This window comes from Meriones unguiculatus, chromosome 2 (assembly GCF_030254825.1).
Source record: "Meriones unguiculatus strain TT.TT164.6M chromosome 2, Bangor_MerUng_6.1, whole genome shotgun sequence".
In the NCBI taxonomy this organism is placed as follows: Eukaryota; Metazoa; Chordata; class Mammalia; order Rodentia; family Muridae; genus Meriones; species Meriones unguiculatus.
The window spans coordinates 144677816-144696956 of NC_083350.1; the positions used below are offsets into that span (position 1 = coordinate 144677816).

The 19141-nt window shown below is 45.3% G+C and overlaps 1 protein-coding gene across 5 annotated transcripts in view; it reads right to left on the minus strand.

Moving 5' to 3' along the window:
- The window catches only part of Trpc3 (transient receptor potential cation channel subfamily C member 3), a 136775-nt gene that overhangs the window by 55308 nt on the left and 62326 nt on the right, over positions 1 to 19141 (minus strand). For 3 of the 5 annotated variants that reach the window (XM_060378232.1, XM_021655160.2, XM_021655161.2), the window contains exon 1: positions 9259 to 9601. The exons of 1 other annotated variant lie outside the window; for it this stretch is intronic. In XM_060378232.1, the coding sequence (XP_060234215.1) occupies positions 9259 to 9443 (185 nt within the window). In that variant the 5' untranslated portion in view covers positions 9444 to 9601. Of the gene's footprint in view, positions 1 to 9258; positions 9603 to 19141 lie in introns of those variants that run through there. One more of the 5 variants, XM_060378233.1, reaches the window with a different exon arrangement.

The window sequence follows — 19141 nt, forward strand, 5'->3', positions numbered from 1 at the left end:
CATGTTACAAAATTAAGATGTAGAGATTTCCACACTTACCAGACCAGGGAAATAGTTGGGTCCCCAAGCTTCTCCTGGTCTGAATTAGATTAAAAAAAAATTTTTTTTTTGACATGGTCTCACTATATAACCCTGGCTGGCCTACAGCTTGATGTATAGACCAGGCTGGCCTTGCTCTCCCAAGTGCTGGCATTAAAGGTGTAAATACCACCATACCCGGCCCACATTCAGAATTAGTAATGTATAATAAGCCTGGTAGATGTGTAGTAACTAAAAGGGACAAGAAGCGGTTGGATATTAGAGGGAGAAAGCTCAGGTCTCCTACTATCGCTTTCCCTGCATCTTCTAAAAGCATGTTGCTGTTTATCCAGATTCTTACCAGCTAAAACCAGACAAAGCGAAAAGAACCTGAGCGGTCTGCTCTTCCCTCCAAAGTCCACTGGAAACGAACAGAAGGAGAAACTCCAGCCATTTCCTGCCTGACTCTTGGGGATACTTCTTAAATGTGTATGCTTGGGCTGGAGAAATGGCCCCGTGTTTAAAAGCTCTGTCTGCTCTTCAAGAGGTCCCGAGTTCAATTCCCGGCAACCACATGGTGGCTCACAGCCATGTATAATGTGCCCTGATGCCCTCTTCTAGCCTGCAAGTGCGCATGCAGATGGAGCACTCATATGTAAGATTAAATAAATCTTAAAAACCAAAAATGTGAATGCCCAAGAAAGCATCAGGCAAACAGCTTCTAGAATGGACAGATTTGTGCTTCCTGGAATGCATCCGTGCCTAACGCCATTAAACCAACTTTGGTAACACTGTGTGTTTGCCTATTTTCACACCCGTCTCAAGGATTCGGTAACTTTCCTCGGAGCAATGCTCATTGCTATGTCTGGGGACTCAAGGAGCAGACAATTTCCCCTCACATCAAACAATACCCTTAGTCACAGATGACAGTATGTACAAATAATGGTAACTTTTCAATATAAAGAACATAATGAATGCATTGATAAAAATCAATAATCACTCATTAAGGTAATAGAAGCATCCCCTCTTTCAATCACATTTTCCGTTACAGATTTTGCTCAGTTACATGTGATCCCTAGTTACACCCAGCCCAGAAGTATTTGCTAAATTAAATGCCTTTTGACTTTGATCTTATGTAGTTTGCTTACTAGAAAAATCTGAGAGCAAATAGGGGATACATCATAAGATTAACTAATAATTCGGACTTTCTTATAAAATAAACTAATTTTCATGACACCATTTGAGACTGATTTTTACCACTTCAGAAGACTAATAAAAAAGAAAAAAAATCATATGAATTCACTATATAATGGACTAGGAATAGAGAAAAAATGAACTCAAATGACAAAAATCTATTGACTCAAGAGAATCTCATATTTGGATTCTTAAATATTAGTCACTACCAATTAATTCTGCACGCCTAGCCCCTTCCTTTACTAGAAGCAGAGAGACCCGGTATTCTCTCATGAACATCCTTGTTCAAAGCCCGAAGCCCGGCCTTTTCAGATGTCTGCTCTACCTCGTCACCCTGCAACCTGTGTTTTTTCAGATAACTCAAATCACCATCTTTATTTGACAGAATATATCTAGAGATGCAAAACTGGAGGAAAAAGTCAGAGAGGTCTTTTCTTGACAGGTTGCACATCTGAGGGCATCTTAAAACCATTGAAAACCCTCTGGTACGAAATATACCTTAGGGCTTAACGTTCGAAGGCCGAGGCCAGGACAGGGGGCTCTCTAAAGCTTCTGTTTATGCGTTTGCTTGTTTTGTTTTTGAGACATGGTATTTCCCACACAACCTCGCTTCAAACTCATACTGATTCTCCTGCCTCAACCCCCTGAATGGTGGAATTACAAGTATAAATCACTATGCCAAGCTTAGTTTTTTTTTTTTCTTTTTAGATTTTTATTTTTTTTTCTTCACAATTTATTCGTTATATATCCCGATTGAAGCCCCCTCCTTCAAATCCCCCGGTCCCACCCTTCCTCCCTTTCCCCCCTGTCCTCTTCCCCTAGTCCACTGAAAGGAAGAGCTCTCCAGAATTGCCAATTGCCCATAGCTTATCAAGTCTCATCAGGACCACCTGGATCTTCTGCCTCCGTGGCCTGGTAAGGCTGCAGGGAGTCTTATGGAGGAAGAGAGGGGTGGAAACAGAGTGACATGGAGGGGACAGGAGCCCCAGAAAGAGCCCAACAAAACTAAAAGATCAGCCCTGCAGAGTTTGATGCACCAATGGAGGACCATGCATAGAGAGGACCTAAACCCCCTGCTCAGCTGTGGCCAATTGGCAGCTCAGTCTCCATGTAGTTTTTTTCTTAATAGGAGAGTTTCGAACTAGTCAACTGTAGTTAAATATCCCTGATCTCAATGCTAAATTGAAGACAGAGTGTCATAAGAGCCTAATTATTCATGTAATGTCACTGCTGCTTTCCTTCTGTCCAAATGTGCAGTTAGCCACCGCAGGCCACACCTCAGCCCTCCTGTGGAAGGCCAGCCTCCCTGGTGTTGCTCTGCTTGGGCACTAGTTGGACTTAGAGGACCACTGTCACGTGTGAAGGACCCTCTGAGGTAGGCCGAGAAGTCAGATGCAGGCCCCTCCCCCATGCAAGGTAAGTATGCTCCGGGAAGAGCCAGGATGGCCTGGCTTCTTCCTGCCAACTGTACAGGCATTCTGCCAACAATTTCTTCCCATCCCCCTCCACATTCCCCCTCAGTGTTTTATTGTCTAACTGTAAGCTGGGGTTATGGTTTATGGGATATCGTAGACAGGGAACGCTCAGTGGCTGAGGATAACTTTCATGTAGAGAGGAGAGAATGAAACACTTGATGTCCCATCACAGGAATGAAAAATCCCTAACATCCTTATCCTCAGTGGATGGGCAAAGTAGGATTGGGACCCACCCTACCTCTGCAATGCTGAGGCAAGGAATATCAGCAACTCATGGAAGGGTCACTTTTATTTAGAGAGGGCCTCTTCTCTCCTTTGCCCTGGCCATGATCCTACTTAATCTCACAAGCATTCTCAAGTTGATCTGCCACCAGCAGCTGAGATGCAATGACTTAATTGGATCTCGTAAATGAGCTACCACTAATTAATAGTTTCCTATATTGTTCTTCCCTGGAGTAAATTTATTTTAAAATATCTTGGAGGAAGAGAAAAATGTGTTAACTAAAGGAGGCCATGGCACAAACAGCACAGCCTGGATTATTTCAGATGACCCGGGGCTGCTGTGAGTTAGATATACAGTTGTAGCTCCCGTGTCTTACTTTGTGGAAAGAAAACAAGAGACAGGCCTTCCATCCCAAACACGAGATTACTCTTCAGAATACCCTTTGTCTGTTAAATGTGGAAGTGTAGTGCTAAGACAGTTTTGGGATGGGGGCTTAGGGGAGCCTTATACCACTGTGAAAACAATCATTTGCCTGCTTGCTTAAAATCATCAGTCATGACTGTAAGTGTTCTTCCTTCTTCACTCTCAGTTCTGCTATTAAAAGTACTGTCAGTATGTGAATAAATAAAACCCTACCATAGGGATGTTTGTTTTCAAGCAAAGGAATAAAGGACTTTCTTATCCCTGTCCTCTGTGGACAAGAGAACAAAGTATAAGAATGAAAAACCCATAAAAACAAGAGAAATTTGTAATCCCGAGCCAAGATATATGAAGATGGTAGCGAGAGAGGTCACAGAATAGTTCATTACTTAGAGGAAAAGCAGGTGTTCCAGACAGAGCACGGCAGGAAGCAAGCTGGCCATGCTGCCACCGGCAGAGGAGGTCTGGAAGTTAAGGAAGTTCTAGCGAGCATAGATCAGGCTGCATCTTAAAACGAGCAACTTGCTGGAGTCTAGATAAGGAGTGGGTAGAAGTACACCCCTAGACCCTGAACCCCAACTGACACAATCAAATGACAAGCCTTCCATTCTTCTGTAAAAGAGAACACGGCCTCTCTGCAGACACAGAAACAGACACTAGATGTGGGCATTCTAGAACAGGTATCAGCCAACAGAATTCCTGCCCACGCCTACAACAGTAACAGCAGTTTTGTAATTTTCCAGTCCCTCTACACTAAGAAATATAATTTTTAAAAATACACGCATGAAATTTAAAAAAAAATGCTAAAAAAAATGCTTACATACACCTAAGAAAAGAAAATAAAAAAAGAAAAGAGGTCTTAGAAATAAAAGTTGTAATGCCTAGCTAGGCCTTGGGGATGGAGCTTGGTGCAAAGGGAAGTCCTTTGCATTCAAAGGGCCCTTGTTTTAATGCCCAGACCTGGAACATGGGATTTCTCATAAAGAATAATATAAAAGTATGGACTGGGGGAGGGGCATGGGAGAAGAAGAGGGAGGGAGAGTAGGATTGGGAGGGGCAGAAGAGGGGGCTACAGCTGGGATACAAGGTGAATAAACTGTAATTAATGAAAATAAAATAAAAATATTATTTTGAAGAGGTATGGAGAAAAAAGTATGGAAAGATAGAAGCAAAGAGATAGAAAACTAGATCAATCTAGGAAATCTAATGTTAAAATAATAGGAATTCTCAAAAGAAAGCGAGAGGGGAGACTGAAAATGGTGATTAAGAAACATCTCAACAAAAAAGAAATATTTCAGGAAGAAATACAAGAAAATTTCCCAGAACAAAGGGACATGAACTACAGGTTTATGTGAAAACAGTCCCTCTGCCCCCAGGGCACAGCCTCAGAGGAGGATGGATAAAGAGGCTATTTTCCAAGCTTCCTTAACGAAAGAAAAGAAAATTAGAGGCCACATACGAAGCAAGACAGAGAAATCTAGAAGGGAAAACATCAGTTGGAGGCTGTAGCTAAAGAACCAAAAAAAAAAAAAAAAAAAAAAAACAAAAAACCAAAAACCAAAAAACCAAAAAACAAACAAAAAAAAAAAACACAAAAAAACTAAACAAAAATAAAAACAAAAACAAAGGTAACAGTTATTGAAGAAAAAAACGTAATTATACCATTTGTTAGCTATTAGTAATATGGTCACATGGTTAAATAATGAAGACCTTAAGATGATGGCCAGAATTTGTAATAACTATGTTGTGGAAGATGGAGGTGGGAGAATAAAAGGTATATGTGAGCAGAAATTCTCAAGATTTCTGATAGTATCTCAATATTATGTGTATCAAAATGTCAGCACATGACAGAATTGAAAGTTCAGTGAAATAGAGTGGACAAGAGAAGATGGAGGTTGAAGGGAACAGGTCGGGCTTGCCGTTTATAAAAGCTTTTTAGTGTTCTAACACCCAGGTCTATATTTATGTATTGCTTTGACATTGTATAAAAATAATTTGAAACAAACTAACAAAATGACAACTCTGTATGGCACATAATGAAATTGTGCCTCTGGGGCACAAAACTGATAGTATAATGAAAAGTGCCAAATTACTAAGGGTCTGAGTTTAGTGCCACTCTGTGCTTTACTTGAAAATTAAACAATCACTGCCTTTTCCTTTATAACACCAGTCAGCCTTCCCCCACCAGTCTAGAGAGATTCAGTAGTCACTTGAGAACCTAGTTCTGCTCCCGGGTAAGAAGGGGGTGTTACTTATCTAAACCACATGACAGGTTCTTCTTTCACAGCCAAATCAATCGACAGACACTAACATCCTACTAGATGGCTTGGGATATGAAGCCTTGTGTCCTCAGACCACCCTCGCAAACAGCTGAGCATCAACAGCTGCCATTGACTTGCTTAGTAACTCTTAGAAATTATGTTGCTGTGTGTGTAGGATTTCCTCATTTGTCAATGACAGTGACAGACTGGAGCTGCGACTCCAGCCAGAGTGTACATAAACACAAACTGTTGTTTTCGTTAGAGCTAACTTTGGGCACAGGGCTCTCTTTCCTAGACGTCTGCCTCCGTTAATGAAAGCACTCTGAGAATTGCAATAACTTTGCTGGTACTCACTCACACATACCAGGATTGATTCGGGTTTATAGTAGACTCATAAATATCTGTGGTTGAGTTTTTGCCACCATTCTGCCAATTTTTTTATTCTGCTGAGGTTTTCTAGGCAGTCCAGAGTCAGCACCGCCCTGCCCTTGCTCCTTTCCTCCTCCTTTCCATCAAAACAGGCTCCCCTCAAGACACTAGTTCAGACTCCCTGTTTCTCTCATACAGCCCGTTGAACAATCTAATCTGAGCATACAACTCCTGAACAAGTCAGACAGCGAGACTTTACCTTCCCCCGAGTTCCAGCCTGGAATTTCCAACTCTTGGTGGAAATTTCCAACACCATAGTGAAAATCATCCGAAAACTCAGAATCTTTTCACAGCCCTTTTCTTCTCAACAATGGCATCAACAGTCCTGGTTATCCAGGTCAGGGTACCCCAACTCTCTGGCTTCTTTTAAAAACTATTCATTCAGAGTACATTGGGAAAAAAAAAAGTCCCATAGCTTTCATTTGCATGCTCTCTCCCCCAGTCTCCTCCTCTCCCACTGGCACGACCTGCAACAGATCCCAAGCTCAGCCCTGACAGCTACAGCAGCCTTCTAATTTGTTCCTTCACAATCCGTCAACAGCCACTTTTGTGCATGCTAGACAGAATGACTGATCACGTCACTTCTGCTTTAAACGACCAAAGGCCCCCCGACTGCCATATCTTGACACATAAGAACCATTCACATTAATGTCCAGAATCAAAATGCCTCCAAATCTCACTGCTCTCCTCCACACGCTCTATGCTCCAACCAGATTCAACTAACATCTTCCTGAGATGTAGCTGGCATTTTTAGGGATGGGGCCTGAATTAATCACCCACTTTGTCTCATCCTAAGAATCCTTCAGGCCCATATTGCTTTCTTTAATTTCTTCACAAACAAAAACAGCTTCTCTCCCTTTGTTCTTGGCTCTCCACAGCTCTGTTTTCAAATTGTTTTGAGTGATACTCATTTTCTTCAGATTTACAGCATCATTGTCCATGCCCAAGCCTCTTTCTCACTCTCCCTCACAAAAGGAAGAAAGTGTCATTCCTTGTCTTTGTTGGGTTGCTGTGTCATGCCTGCACTTTGCACATGAGTCCCCCTGAGAACCATCTTCAAGCTGAAACTCATAAGAACACATTTCCAAATTTATCAGATATGCTTAATAATTGAAAACTTCGTGAGTGACGCACTCTCTGACGAGGCTGTCTGGTCCTAGTTTGCAAACAACTGAGTGGGACAGCTCTGTTTGAGTCAGTGGTTGAGTCAAGAGTCCTACCAAAGGACAATGACATCTCACTTGTGACATAACAGATGGCCGTCTTCCCTCTTCAGCCTATTCATATTTCCAAGTGGAAATCTGGAACGTGGTCCAAACAAATAAGCCACAGAATGTGTGTGTGTGTGTGTGTGTGTGTGTGTGTGAGAGAGAGAGAGAGAGAGAGAGAGAGAGAGAGAGACAGAGACAGAGACAGAGAGCCTCTCTGTGCCTATGCTAGAAGAGAGGTTATGAGTGGAGAGGAAGAAATCTTCAGAGAGGAGGAAAATATGGTAATGGGGTACATTCAATAAACAGAAGGGGATTTAGGGTTAGGAAGAGAAGCAGAGGAGGGGAACAGGGCACAGGAGAAAGCAGTGGGAGAGGAGAGGATGATGACGGTAAGATGCTATGAGGAAACCTATTACTTGTATGCTAAACTAAAACACTAATGAGAGCATAAAGACGTGAAAAGAAAGTGGGTCTTAGTCTTGGGATTCTGGGTATTAAGCTCAGCACCCCACTGCAGCTACCGAATGAGACCTGGCTCTCACTGGTTGCGGTCTATGCCACTCTGACCCCAAGGCTGTCCCAGTCACCTTTAAACGGAGATGCAGAGACATCGTGATTTTGCTTACTATACCCAGCACAATAGGAAGAACAGAACTATCTCTTGCTGCAGGTACCAAGCCAGCCTCTGCAGTCACCAAGCGTCAAGTAAAAGCCAAGAGGGTGATCTTTAAAGTGGCAGGTCCTCTTGACCTTAAAAAACCCGGGAACACACACCGGTTTCATTGTGTAAAGTCAGCAGATGTGGACTAGGCATGGCCACAGCGGTGAGCCTGAGATAGAACCCACTCCTAGCCTTTCTGTAACTAACCTCAGACTTCAGGAGGGAGAGCTGTAATGTCAAATCCGTCCTACTTCTGCGGATAAGAGTGTTAATGTGCCCCACTTGTTATTTAAGGTAATAGGAGAATTTTGTAAAAACCAAGAACCTATACGAGTTCATAAAACCCAATTTATGGGTTTCATGGAAACATAAAGAAAAAATGGACAACGTTCTGAAACTTTAGAGGGTGGAAGGAAGCTGACAGGGATCTAATCCCAAAGGATGCGCCTTCTCTCCATTTCCCCGGGGCCATTTCCACTGTTCGCTCTTTTCACCAGTCACTGAACGCCCGCCGGATGCTAGCTGGTTTTCAGTCAGGGTCCCTCCTGAATGATCTTCCAGCTACCGATTTCTGTGTATGTTCCCTAACACCCTGTTCAGTCCAGCCCGGCCCAGGTAAGCCTGAGTTCTGCACCTGCCCATCCGCAAGCCACGCAGCCGGCGGACAGACTTGGGGCAGCAGGCGGCGCTGCAGAGCCTGTGCCCGGACAGGAAAGCCACCTGCCCGCCGGCTGACAGAGCCACGACCGACGTGGGTCCCCAGGCCCGAGCCCCTCCTCCCGGGACACGCTTTTCCCGAAGTGGAGCAGCGCCCTCTGCACCTTTGCAGCTGGCCGGACGCTGTCCATGTGGGAACGGACAGGTCCGTCTCTCCCTCGTTGGGTTGCGAACTGCTACTTTGCAGAGAGGGAAAGAGAAGACGGCGGAGACGTGAAGAAGGAATAAAGTCAGGGTTGGAGGGGAGGGAGAAAAGTCCCCGGCCCTGAGCCTTCCGGAAACCACCACCCAAGTTGGCCTTCAGCGACTCTGAGAGTCGCCGCCCTCTGGGTTTGAGCGTGAGTGCACTGTCAGGAGAGCCCTCGTCCTACTCGGAGCGCTCCACAGTGCTGCTTGCCCCTCCGAGACCAGGGCAGCTGCGGGTCCCTGGGCACGCAGCGCGGTCCACGGCCTCCGGGCAGCTCGGGGTTCGAGTCCTGAGATCCTAGCCCGGGCGGCGTCGCTCTCTCTCCCCGAGCCCCGCCGTCGGGGAGTTGCGTCCGCGTGAGCCTGGCTGGGCCCGGCTCGGCAGGACCCGGGCTCGGCGCCGCGCTGAGCTGGTCCCGATCCCGGTCCCGCCCGCCCCGCTCGGCCGCGCTCCGGTACTCACGGGTCGGGCCCCGGGGACGGCGGCGCGCGCGGGCACGGCGGCTCCAGCCCGCCGTTGACGCCCCTCCAGCCCCGGCGGCGGCGCTGCGGCTCGGCTCCCTCGGTCTCGCCATCCTCCTCCTCCTCCTCCGGCGCGGGCAAGGTCACCCTCGCGGGCTCCCGGCACTTCCTGACCTTGGTGGACATAGCGGCTGAGCACGGGGCCGCCCGCAGTCAGCAGCCCCGCCGCCCCGCGACAAGCCCCGGGGCCGTGGCGCCGGGGACGCCCGGGCCGAGCGCGCGACCTGCAGCGGAGCTCGGGGCCCGCGGCGGCGATGCCGGCTGCGCGCGGTCTGCCGGCCCGACAGCATCGCGGCGAGACGGCGTGGTTTCCCCGCGAGGAGAGGGAGGAGGGAGGCGGGGGGAGGGAGGGAGGAGGGGGCGGAGGAGGGAGGACCAGTCCCTTGCAGACAGTGCTGCGCAGGAATCAGACAGACCAGCAGGTGGGGAGCTGAGAAACAGCGGAAACTTCCCCCCAACCCTCCTTTGTACCAGAGACCCAGAACCCCCTTGCATCTGTCCTAGGAAAGGAAAAGGAGTCATCCGCTTGTTAGTTTTCCAGCAGTCGCTTTTGGTTTGGTTTTGTTTTGTTTAGATGCTCGCTCCGTTCTCCAGATTTCCAAAGCATTGCTAGTTCCCTTTTGTCAGGCTTAGTAGAATCCATGTGGGTTTAAGTGCGGTTAAATCCATGGGTCCCAGTGCTTCACAGTTTCTATACGTGTGGGAAGCTAACTTGAGTTCTATACTTTTCAAGAAGCATTTTTTTTTATTTTATTTTATGGAAAATTATTCGGTGTTTTTTTTGGGGGGGGTTCTCTTCTCTCTTCTCTTCTCTTCTCTTCTCTTCTCTTCTCTTCTCTTCTCTTCTCTTCTCTTCTCTTCTCTTCTCTTCTCTTCTCTTCTCTTCTCTTCTCTTCTCTTCTCTCTTTTCTTTGAGACAAGGTCTCACTCTGTGGCCCAGGATCACGTAGAACACAGGCTGGCCTAGACCTCATAGCAATTCTTCGGCTTCAGCATCCCAAAATTACAGCGGCTAGGGTACATATGTATGTTGGTGTGTGTGAAGACCAGAGGTCAAACTCTGGTATCCTTCCTTAGGGTCATCCACCTTGGTTTTGAGACAGAACCTCACACTGGGACCTGGGGCTCCTGGATTAGGCTAGGCTTGCTGGCCCGCCATGGAGCCCACAGATCCGACTCTCTCCATCTGCAGCTTGTGCCATCACAGCAGGCTTTAAAGAGAAAGGAACTCGGGTCCTCCCCTAAACTATTTTTGAAACTTAAAGGAATGCCCTTTAAAACTCAAGGCCACTCAATTTTCTGGGATGAAGAAGAGTTTGATTGGTGAGCATTTTAGGGACCAGAGAGCCTAGGTATCTTGTTATTTTAATTACATTGTTTATGCTGTGGAATGGAACCCAGCACCACTGGCCTATTTATGTGCTGAGTTACACACCAGTGTGCATGCCTCTGACAGATAGGGATGGCATGACCTGGAGACTGAGTGAATTACCCCAGGTCAGCAGGTACCGCGAAAGGTCCCCTCAGACCCAGCGGGTGTTCCAGACTTCCTGTTACCTCAGACAGGCAGCTGCCCCCTACAGTGCATCTCAGAAGAACCACACATATACCAGAATATGGAAACTGTGGCTCCCTTTAACTTAGTTCCTCAAATGCACATAACGTAGCCTACATTCCTTGCACTGGCAGTGAGCAAGCGTATGGTTAAGGAAGCAATGGGATTTGTTTTAACCTCTGCTTCAGGGAAGATGGAAATGCCTGGAACTCTCTTTCAGCTGTCACTTCATAGGAGAGCGTTAATTTCCACAGGCGAGTTACCGGACCCGTTTGATCCCATCTTTGAAAGACTTGCAAAGCAGACTGCCTTGTGCACTTCAGTAGCCCTACCTCGGGCCAGGCTCCCAAGGTCCTCCCTGCTCATGTCAGCATACCACTTCCCCAAGATGGAGATCTTGGCAGAGCAAGTCCGGTCATGACTTCTCTCCATTTTAAAAAAAGAAAACCCTCGGGTGACTCCCCACACTTTCATCTCAAAAATTCAAATGTAGCACAAAAGCCTTTTGTGGTCTGACCCCAATTCTCCAGTCTCTCCTCACCCTACATCATGAGCATTCTGTCTGCAACTCCTGTTTAACACCCGGCATTGAGGTTGCTTTCCCATTTCCCCGTCATTCACCAACGCTGGGCTGTCCTTTTCATACCCCCCCTATACTCCCCTGAAGAGCCTGTGAGAGGTGGCCTCTAGCCTGGCAGGCTCTGGCATCCACCTCAAGTCCCCAGAGATTCTGGAGTGTCCCACGGTCTTACCACCTATCAGATCCAAGCACGTGGCTTTAACTCCTTCTGTGCTGGTCTCCTGTTTAAACTGTAACTTCCTTCCTGTTTTTGCTGTTTGGGAGCCCCTCTTCTGTCTTTGCCATTTATCCAAATCCATGGTGCACAGGATGAAGACGTAACATGTTGAATGAGCTGAGGAGTCCACGGGTTCCTTCAAATTACACAACACATTCAAAATCTGGCTTTCTAAAGCTCCGGGGGGTGCGGGAGTCCCCAGCATTTGTTTCTAAGGACGAACATAGCAACGTTTCAAAGATGGAGTGGCTTAAACAAAATTTATTGCCTCACAGTTCTGGGGGCTGGAAGTCTGAGTTCTGAGTGTGAGCAGAGTTATATCTTCTATGGCCTCTCCCCTTGGCTTGTGTGGGGGTGGGGTGGGGTGGGAGGTGCCTGTGCCCTGTGTCCTCCCATGTCCTTCCTTCTTGGCCTGTCTACTGTTCTCCTCTTCTTATAGGGACTTCATTCTCATTAGATTATGGATCAAAATAAATCACTCACCCCATTCTAGCGTCACTATGTCTTTGAAAACCCGTCTGTAACTACCGTCACATTCTGAGATCCGAGGGATCAGGACTTGCACATGTGAGTCTGGACAGATACAGTTTAGCCTGTGATACACGCTGACTCTCCTGGGCCAAGAGACCTATTCTATCAAGAGGCAAGGAATCCCGTTTTTTGACACAGGGTCTCATGTAGCCCAGCCTGGCCTCAAATTTGATATTGATTTTCTGGTCCTCCTGCTTCAGGTTCCGGAGTACTGTGATTATAAGTGAATGATTCCACATTCAGATTAGGAGGTAACTGGAACCAAACCCAGGGTTTGGTGTGTGTTAGGCAAGCATTCTCCTAACTGAGCTACATCCTCAGTCAGAGTCCAACATTTTTTATTCTTAAGAAACATGGCCCCTCGTCAGCAGGAAGAACCTTAAATGAAATAGGTGTTTCCTAGTGAGAGGAGCAGGGGCTGTCTCTGACATGAACTTGGTGGCCAGTTCTTTGATCACCTCCTCCCTGGGGAGGTATGCAGCCTTGCCAGCCACAGAGGAAGATGATGAGACCTGATAGGCTAGAGTCAGATAGAAGGGGAGGAGATTCTCTCTTATCAGGGGACTAAGGAAAAAGCAAAGGGGGAGAAGAGGGAGGGACTGGGAGGAGACGGGGGGGGGGGGGCTGCAGTGTGGATACAAAGTGAATAAATTGTAATAAATAAATAAATAAAAATTTAAAAATATTCTAATAAAATACATAGGTATTGAAGAAGAAGAGGAAGAAGAAGAGGAAGAGGAAGAAGAAGACCTTGGACTTAAAGAAAACCCAGAGGAGAGGAGTACTCAAAGAAAACAGTTCCTAGAAAAGAGGAAACACAATCCTTTCTTGGCATAAGTCATGTGTGTCCTATTCCTTTCATCCGTAGAAGAGGGTCTTCTTGCTGTGTACTTGTGCTGGCAACTGCCTATGCATTATAAAGTACGCATTGGCCAGAGGTACATTCAAAACCTAATACTTCTTGGGGAAGCAGAAATCAATATCCAAAGCCTTCACAGTTTTCAAGTAGAGACTTAGCCACCGAGGAATAAGTGAAATAGAACTTTAATGTTAATTTCAAATAAAATAGTGATAAAAAAAAAAAATCTGGTAGCCGATGATGGTTCCCAAGTTTGTTCCTTGATGATGTCTAAGAACATTTTGTACCTTCCCTCCCCCCTTTTATAAGTAGAGCAGACAGATTTATTGAGGAAAAGTGCAAAAGAACTGCTGAGAGTGAGAAGGGCTCCAATGGGAGAACACCCCACATCTTCTTGAAGATCGATGCTACAGGCAACTAATGACTGCTAGGAGAGGGAAAGGGAGAGAGAGAGAATTAGCCTCTCCCAAGGATGAGTTCCCTTAGTAGTTGTTTAATACAACCACTAGTCAGCCCTGAAACCGTATACACACAAACTACAGAAACTGACCCAGGAGTAGTGCTTACATATTTATGCATATATAAGTATGCATTCATATATATATATATATATATATATATATATACATATTAGCAATCATAAAGAAAAAGAGGCTGTCAGTTTGAGGGTGAGGTGACAGATGAGTTGGAGGAAAGAAAGGGAAGGGGAAAGTGATGTAATTCTATCTTAGTTAAAAGGTATTTTTAAAAAGTCTCTGTGGAAGTCTTCTATTCCCGCTCTTCAACCCAACTCTTTCTTTGCATGGTTGTTTATAACACCTCTGAGTAAAGACACTGTAACAGTTACTTCATGGTACCACATCATGCAGGGTAAACCTGGCAATACCCCCAAGTGACCAGGATTGGAGTTAGGGATAAGGTTTCAAACACACCTCTTTTTGTTGTTGTTGTGTTTTTATTTTGCTTTTTTGTTTGTTTAAAGACAGGGTTTCTCTGTGTAGCCTTGGCTGTCCTGCACTCGCCATGTAGACCAGGCTGGTTTCAAACCCACAGAGATCCGCCTGCCTCTGCCTCCTCAAGTGCTGGGATCACAGGTGTGCACCACTGTGCCCGGCCACACATGTCTTTCTACGTTCAGAAGAATAGAAGTATCTCACAAATTGAGCTTTTTTTTTTTTTAAGTAACTTTCAACCACTAATTTTTAAAGCAAGATGAACTATTGAACAAAGAAATGCTATATGTTAGAACAATTAGCCCCTAACACTAATCCCTGAACTTACTACATACTAAGTGTATTGGATAGTTTCATGTCAACTTGATACAAAGCTAAAGTCATCTGAGAGAATGGAAACTCAAATTAACAAATGCCTACACAAGATCAGGCTAGGTACAAGCCTGTATGGAATTTCCTTGATTAGTAATTAATGGAAGATGACTCAGCCTGTTGTGGATGGGGCCATCCCTTGGCTGGTGGTCCTGGGTTCTATACAAAAGCAAGCTGAGAGAGCTGTGATGAGCAAGACAGTAAGCAACATGCCTCCATGGCCTCTGCATCAGCTCCTGCCTTCAGGTTCCTGCCCAGCTTGAGTTCCTGTCCCGACTTCCTTCAATGATTAACAATGATGTTAATGTAATGTAAGCCAAATAAATCCTTTCCTCCCCTATTTGCTTTTTGTTCATGGTGTTTCATTTCAACAATAGAAATCCTACGACACTAATTAATGTCCTCCTGCCCTTTACACAGAATTTACAGTGTCTTGTAAACTGTATGTCACTAATGCTTACAGATCTTACATGCCAAGCAGGTGCTAGTTCCAAAATTAAACTGTGTTTCAAAAGTTTCTTCATGAGGCCAGGCAGTGGTGGCACACACCTTTAATCCCAGCACTGGGGAGGCAGAGGCAGGAGAATCTCTGTGAGGCTGAGGCCTGCCTGGTCTACAGAGTGAGTTTCAGGACAGCCCAAGCTATGCACAAAAAAACAAAAACAAAAAAACAAAAACCCTTGTTTTCTTGAAAAACAAAAATGAATAAACAAAAATTTCATAGAGTCAGAAGTCTGTAACTTAAAATCTCTTTATTATAGATGTAAATTATGAGTGATGCTTATACTTGAAGGACACTTAGCTTACTCCTTTTAGTATGAGGAAACTGTAGCAGAGCTTATAAGATAGGACAGAGATTTGGAATCAGATCGGACCTCCACTATTCCAAGGCTCAGTGGCTTTGGGAAAGATGCTGAACCTCCGTGAGCCTCTGTCACTGGGGTGGTTCTCACAGTACGCACAGTGAGAGTATTGTGTTGACTGTGCCCCCAACCCTGCCTGGCACACACTAGGGACTATGCAAGCCTTAGCTACTATCCACCTACTGCTGTGACCTGCGGAACAACTGTTTGGAAGTCTGGGCTCTAAAGCCAGGTCCCGCCCTGTCAAGTTTAAGTGCTGCACTTCGGTTTCTTTTGGAGTTTATGTTTGTAAACAGTGCCTCATGTCCCTCAGGTTGGTGTCACACACCCTGTGTGATCAAGCGTGATGTGGGACACCTGACACCTGCCAGATTATTTGTATGTGCTATCACGGATGGCTTTTAAACAACAACAACAATAGGCTGAGTGTGGTGGTGCCTGCCTTTCATCCCAGAATCTGAGAGGCAGAAGCAGGTGGATCTCTGTCAGTTTGAGGCCAGCTTGGTCTACAGAGCAAGTTCCAGGACAGCTAGGGCTGTGGTAAGATGTTGTCTCAAAAAACAAACAACCCTCCCCCCCCCCCCAAAAAAAAAATATTGATTTACTTGTTTTTTGCTGTGCTGGCTCAGTTGAGCTGAGAGCTAAACCGCGAATACATTGTTGGGCAAATGCTTTTTGACTGAGCGCCAGCTCCATCTTGGTGCGTCTCTGTCACCATCCACTTGTCTGTTGTCTGTACAAGGTTCTAAGTCCTTGCAGGCCAGGGAGACCCAGGGAGTCAGCACACATCCTCTTTAGCTTTATCATACTGGTGTAAGCATAAAGATGTCAGTAATAACTGTGACAGATAACAAGTGGGACAGTCGTACTTGGTAAACATGTATGAAACACAGAGATCTAGGGTGAGGAGCTGGGAGTGACTGTCCTTCCTGCCTGCGGGATGGCAGCATGGTGCCAACTACAAGCCGCATCTGAGAAGGGGCAAAATCTTTCACTCTTCCTCTTCCTCCACTCTCTTGGTACCCACTCTCCCTGATGTCACATTGTTTGTATCGTCCCCTCTCAGGTCAGCTCTGTCCCACCGTGCTTCACGCTTCTCAGTGGTCTCTGCAGCCCCATTCGTACAGGGCACTCTTAGCTGCTAAAGGGAGAACGCCTTACACACAAATGTGTAAATACCTAAAGGGTCTGTGGCTTTTCAAAAGTCTCAGTAAACCCCAGTAGGGTAGAAATCCTATCTCTGTGTTAGAAGGAAGCCAAAGATTATCCACTGGGTGTTCTGGGCTCCTGGCCTGTCACTGGCTAATGCTATTGCTGTGAAATTGTCCTTTGTCTCTGGCCTGCCAGCTTTGATCCTTGCACCACCATCTGAGAAATTCTGAGTGTCCTTTCATTAGCTTACAAGCAAGGAGGAATCCAGACTCTCCAGAACTCTGGAAGACTATTCAACTTTACAGCTGAAAAAGGCACCTCCACCGTGCAAGAATGAATGCACTTCACAGAGGGCTTTGTTACAACGTTCCCAGGCGGCTAGGCCCTTTATTAATCCATTTCTCTACACCCAAGGACTCTTCCACGTACTTAGCAATACATGCTTTAAAATGTGAAATCAGCGCTCAAGGGATTCCGTGCTTTCCACCTCATAAGATAGTCTTGACGACTATCACCCGTGTTTTGCTGATGATCTGAAGAGTCCAGAATGGAAAGCCACTCACTAAGCTAGGCTTTCTAAAGCTATTGTGTTTGGAGATGTGAGAAAAAGTGAGCAAAGCATTCATTTCTTGACCTTACTCAGTGTGAACATTCAGAAAGCAAACCTTGCCAGCCTTTATTTTTGGAAAGGTTAAAAACAACTCTACTTTATCCTAATCCCTGCAATCCCTGCTGACCTTCTCCCAAAAATCTATTTAAAGACATGTTCCTCAAAGTTATATTTGTCCTTCCTTGAGGGCGAGTGAGCCTTCCAGTCACTTACACAAGGGGAACTGGCAGAGCCAGATCCCGTAAGTCACCTGTTGGGAGGGGATGCTTCCAAGGGCTCAGTTTTTTCCAGTCCTGTGAAATAGTCATTTAGCGTACTCATCCTCCCCAAGCCCAACTCTCCTAATATTAGAAATTTCACTTAAAAACCTACATGTAATCTCTGTTTTTATTACCGATGCAGTCCTTTTGTGTTGTAGTCATTCTGTGTTTCACTGATGTCTCTTACAGCCCCCAAACAACACAATCTTGGTCTCAGCTCTGAACTGTTCCAGTGGGACTGTGGTCTCTATGTGGCCAGGTAAGTGATTAAACAGGTTCCCTTCCCGCACTTAAAGGCACAAATAGCCACTCACTTTGGACAGATGCAAGCACTGGCTTGGAGACGGCCAGTGTGAGCAGGGCAGAAGGGGAAGTGGACCCATCTTCCTTAGGATCTACACAAGACAGCATTTCCCAGCTACAATCTCTGATGCCCCTGGGCTACTCCTTTATCCTGTAACCCTTGCCTCGAGGGCAGAGTAAAGCAAAGGGACAAACAGGACCTAAACAAAGAATAGTTTCTACTTCTCCCTGTATTTACGTGGAATAAATTATCTTAAAGATGTATGAGCGGTCACACAGGATCTCAGTGGCTCCTTTAATGCCAATTTTGCTTAAAATTAAAGTCACAGGGGCTGGGGAGATGGTTGAGTGATTAAGAGCATACAGTGCTCTTGAATAAGACCTGAATTCAGTTCCCAGTGCCTTTGCTGGGCAGCTCACAGCCGCCTGAAGCTCCAAGTCAAGATCTGCTGTTCTCTTCTGACATCCAAGGGCACCTGAACGCATGTGCAGTAACCCTCCCCACATAGTTAAAAAATAATAATAAAGATTAAAGTCATATTCACACAACATACAGAGATGTAACTCAATCGTTAATACTTTTGCTATGAGATTATAATGTCTTTAAATGTTTTAAGGATTAAAGAATGAGAGAAGACTGTAGAATACAGAAAATTATGAACTATGTGAGGCTGAAATATTTTCAAGGACATTCAGTCTCATCACCTGGTAGTGTTTGAATCTCTGTGCTGATGCAGTTTAATTTCCACACATATACATCTTCAGTTATTAGTGTTTTTAAAATGAGACTTTGCTTGCCTCTACATATCTTTGAAAATGCACTGAGTTTGAGTCAGCAGATAGAAAAGCACCTGCCACCAGGCTCACCCTGAATTTAATCCCTGGAATCCACCTGTGGAAGGAGAGAACTAAAGTAGACCCCTGACCTCTGCCAGCATGTCACTATGTTGGCACACAGCAAATAAACAAATAAATAAATTTATTTTTTTTCAGCTATAAAATCCATTAAATACTTTCTTAGAAGAGGTTTAGATGTGACAGTGAAAATTCTCAGTGTGGCTTCCATTGTAATCCATGGGCTGTCTGTAACTGCCTTTAAAGAAGTGATGGGGTCTGTCCTTTATGAAATTAGTGATTAAGACAACTTTAAATGACATCTATTTAGGCTCATGGAAAGCTTGGACCTGCAGTACCGCCTGTGTGAGGCCTGGGGACATCCAACTAGAGAAATAGTAAACACTTGAATCCCCACTGAAACGTGTGCTCCTTAAACTCAAGCTCTGGCTGTAACTCCATCTGAGATTCTATTGTATTTATGAGTGTGGAGGGAGATGGGCACCATTAATAGTAAGAATATGTCACAGCAAACCAGAAAGGAGACAGATTATATATTTGACTTTGTCTACAACACAGGAGAGTAGACTAATCGGGAAGTAGAGGTTTTGAATCTTATCTCCGTGATTTATTTTGGGGGATTTATTTATTATTTATTTATTCTGGTGGATTCTGTTGATACTAGAAGACAGCATTTCTGCAGAGCCTAGGAACAATGAAAGCCTCAGAATCCAA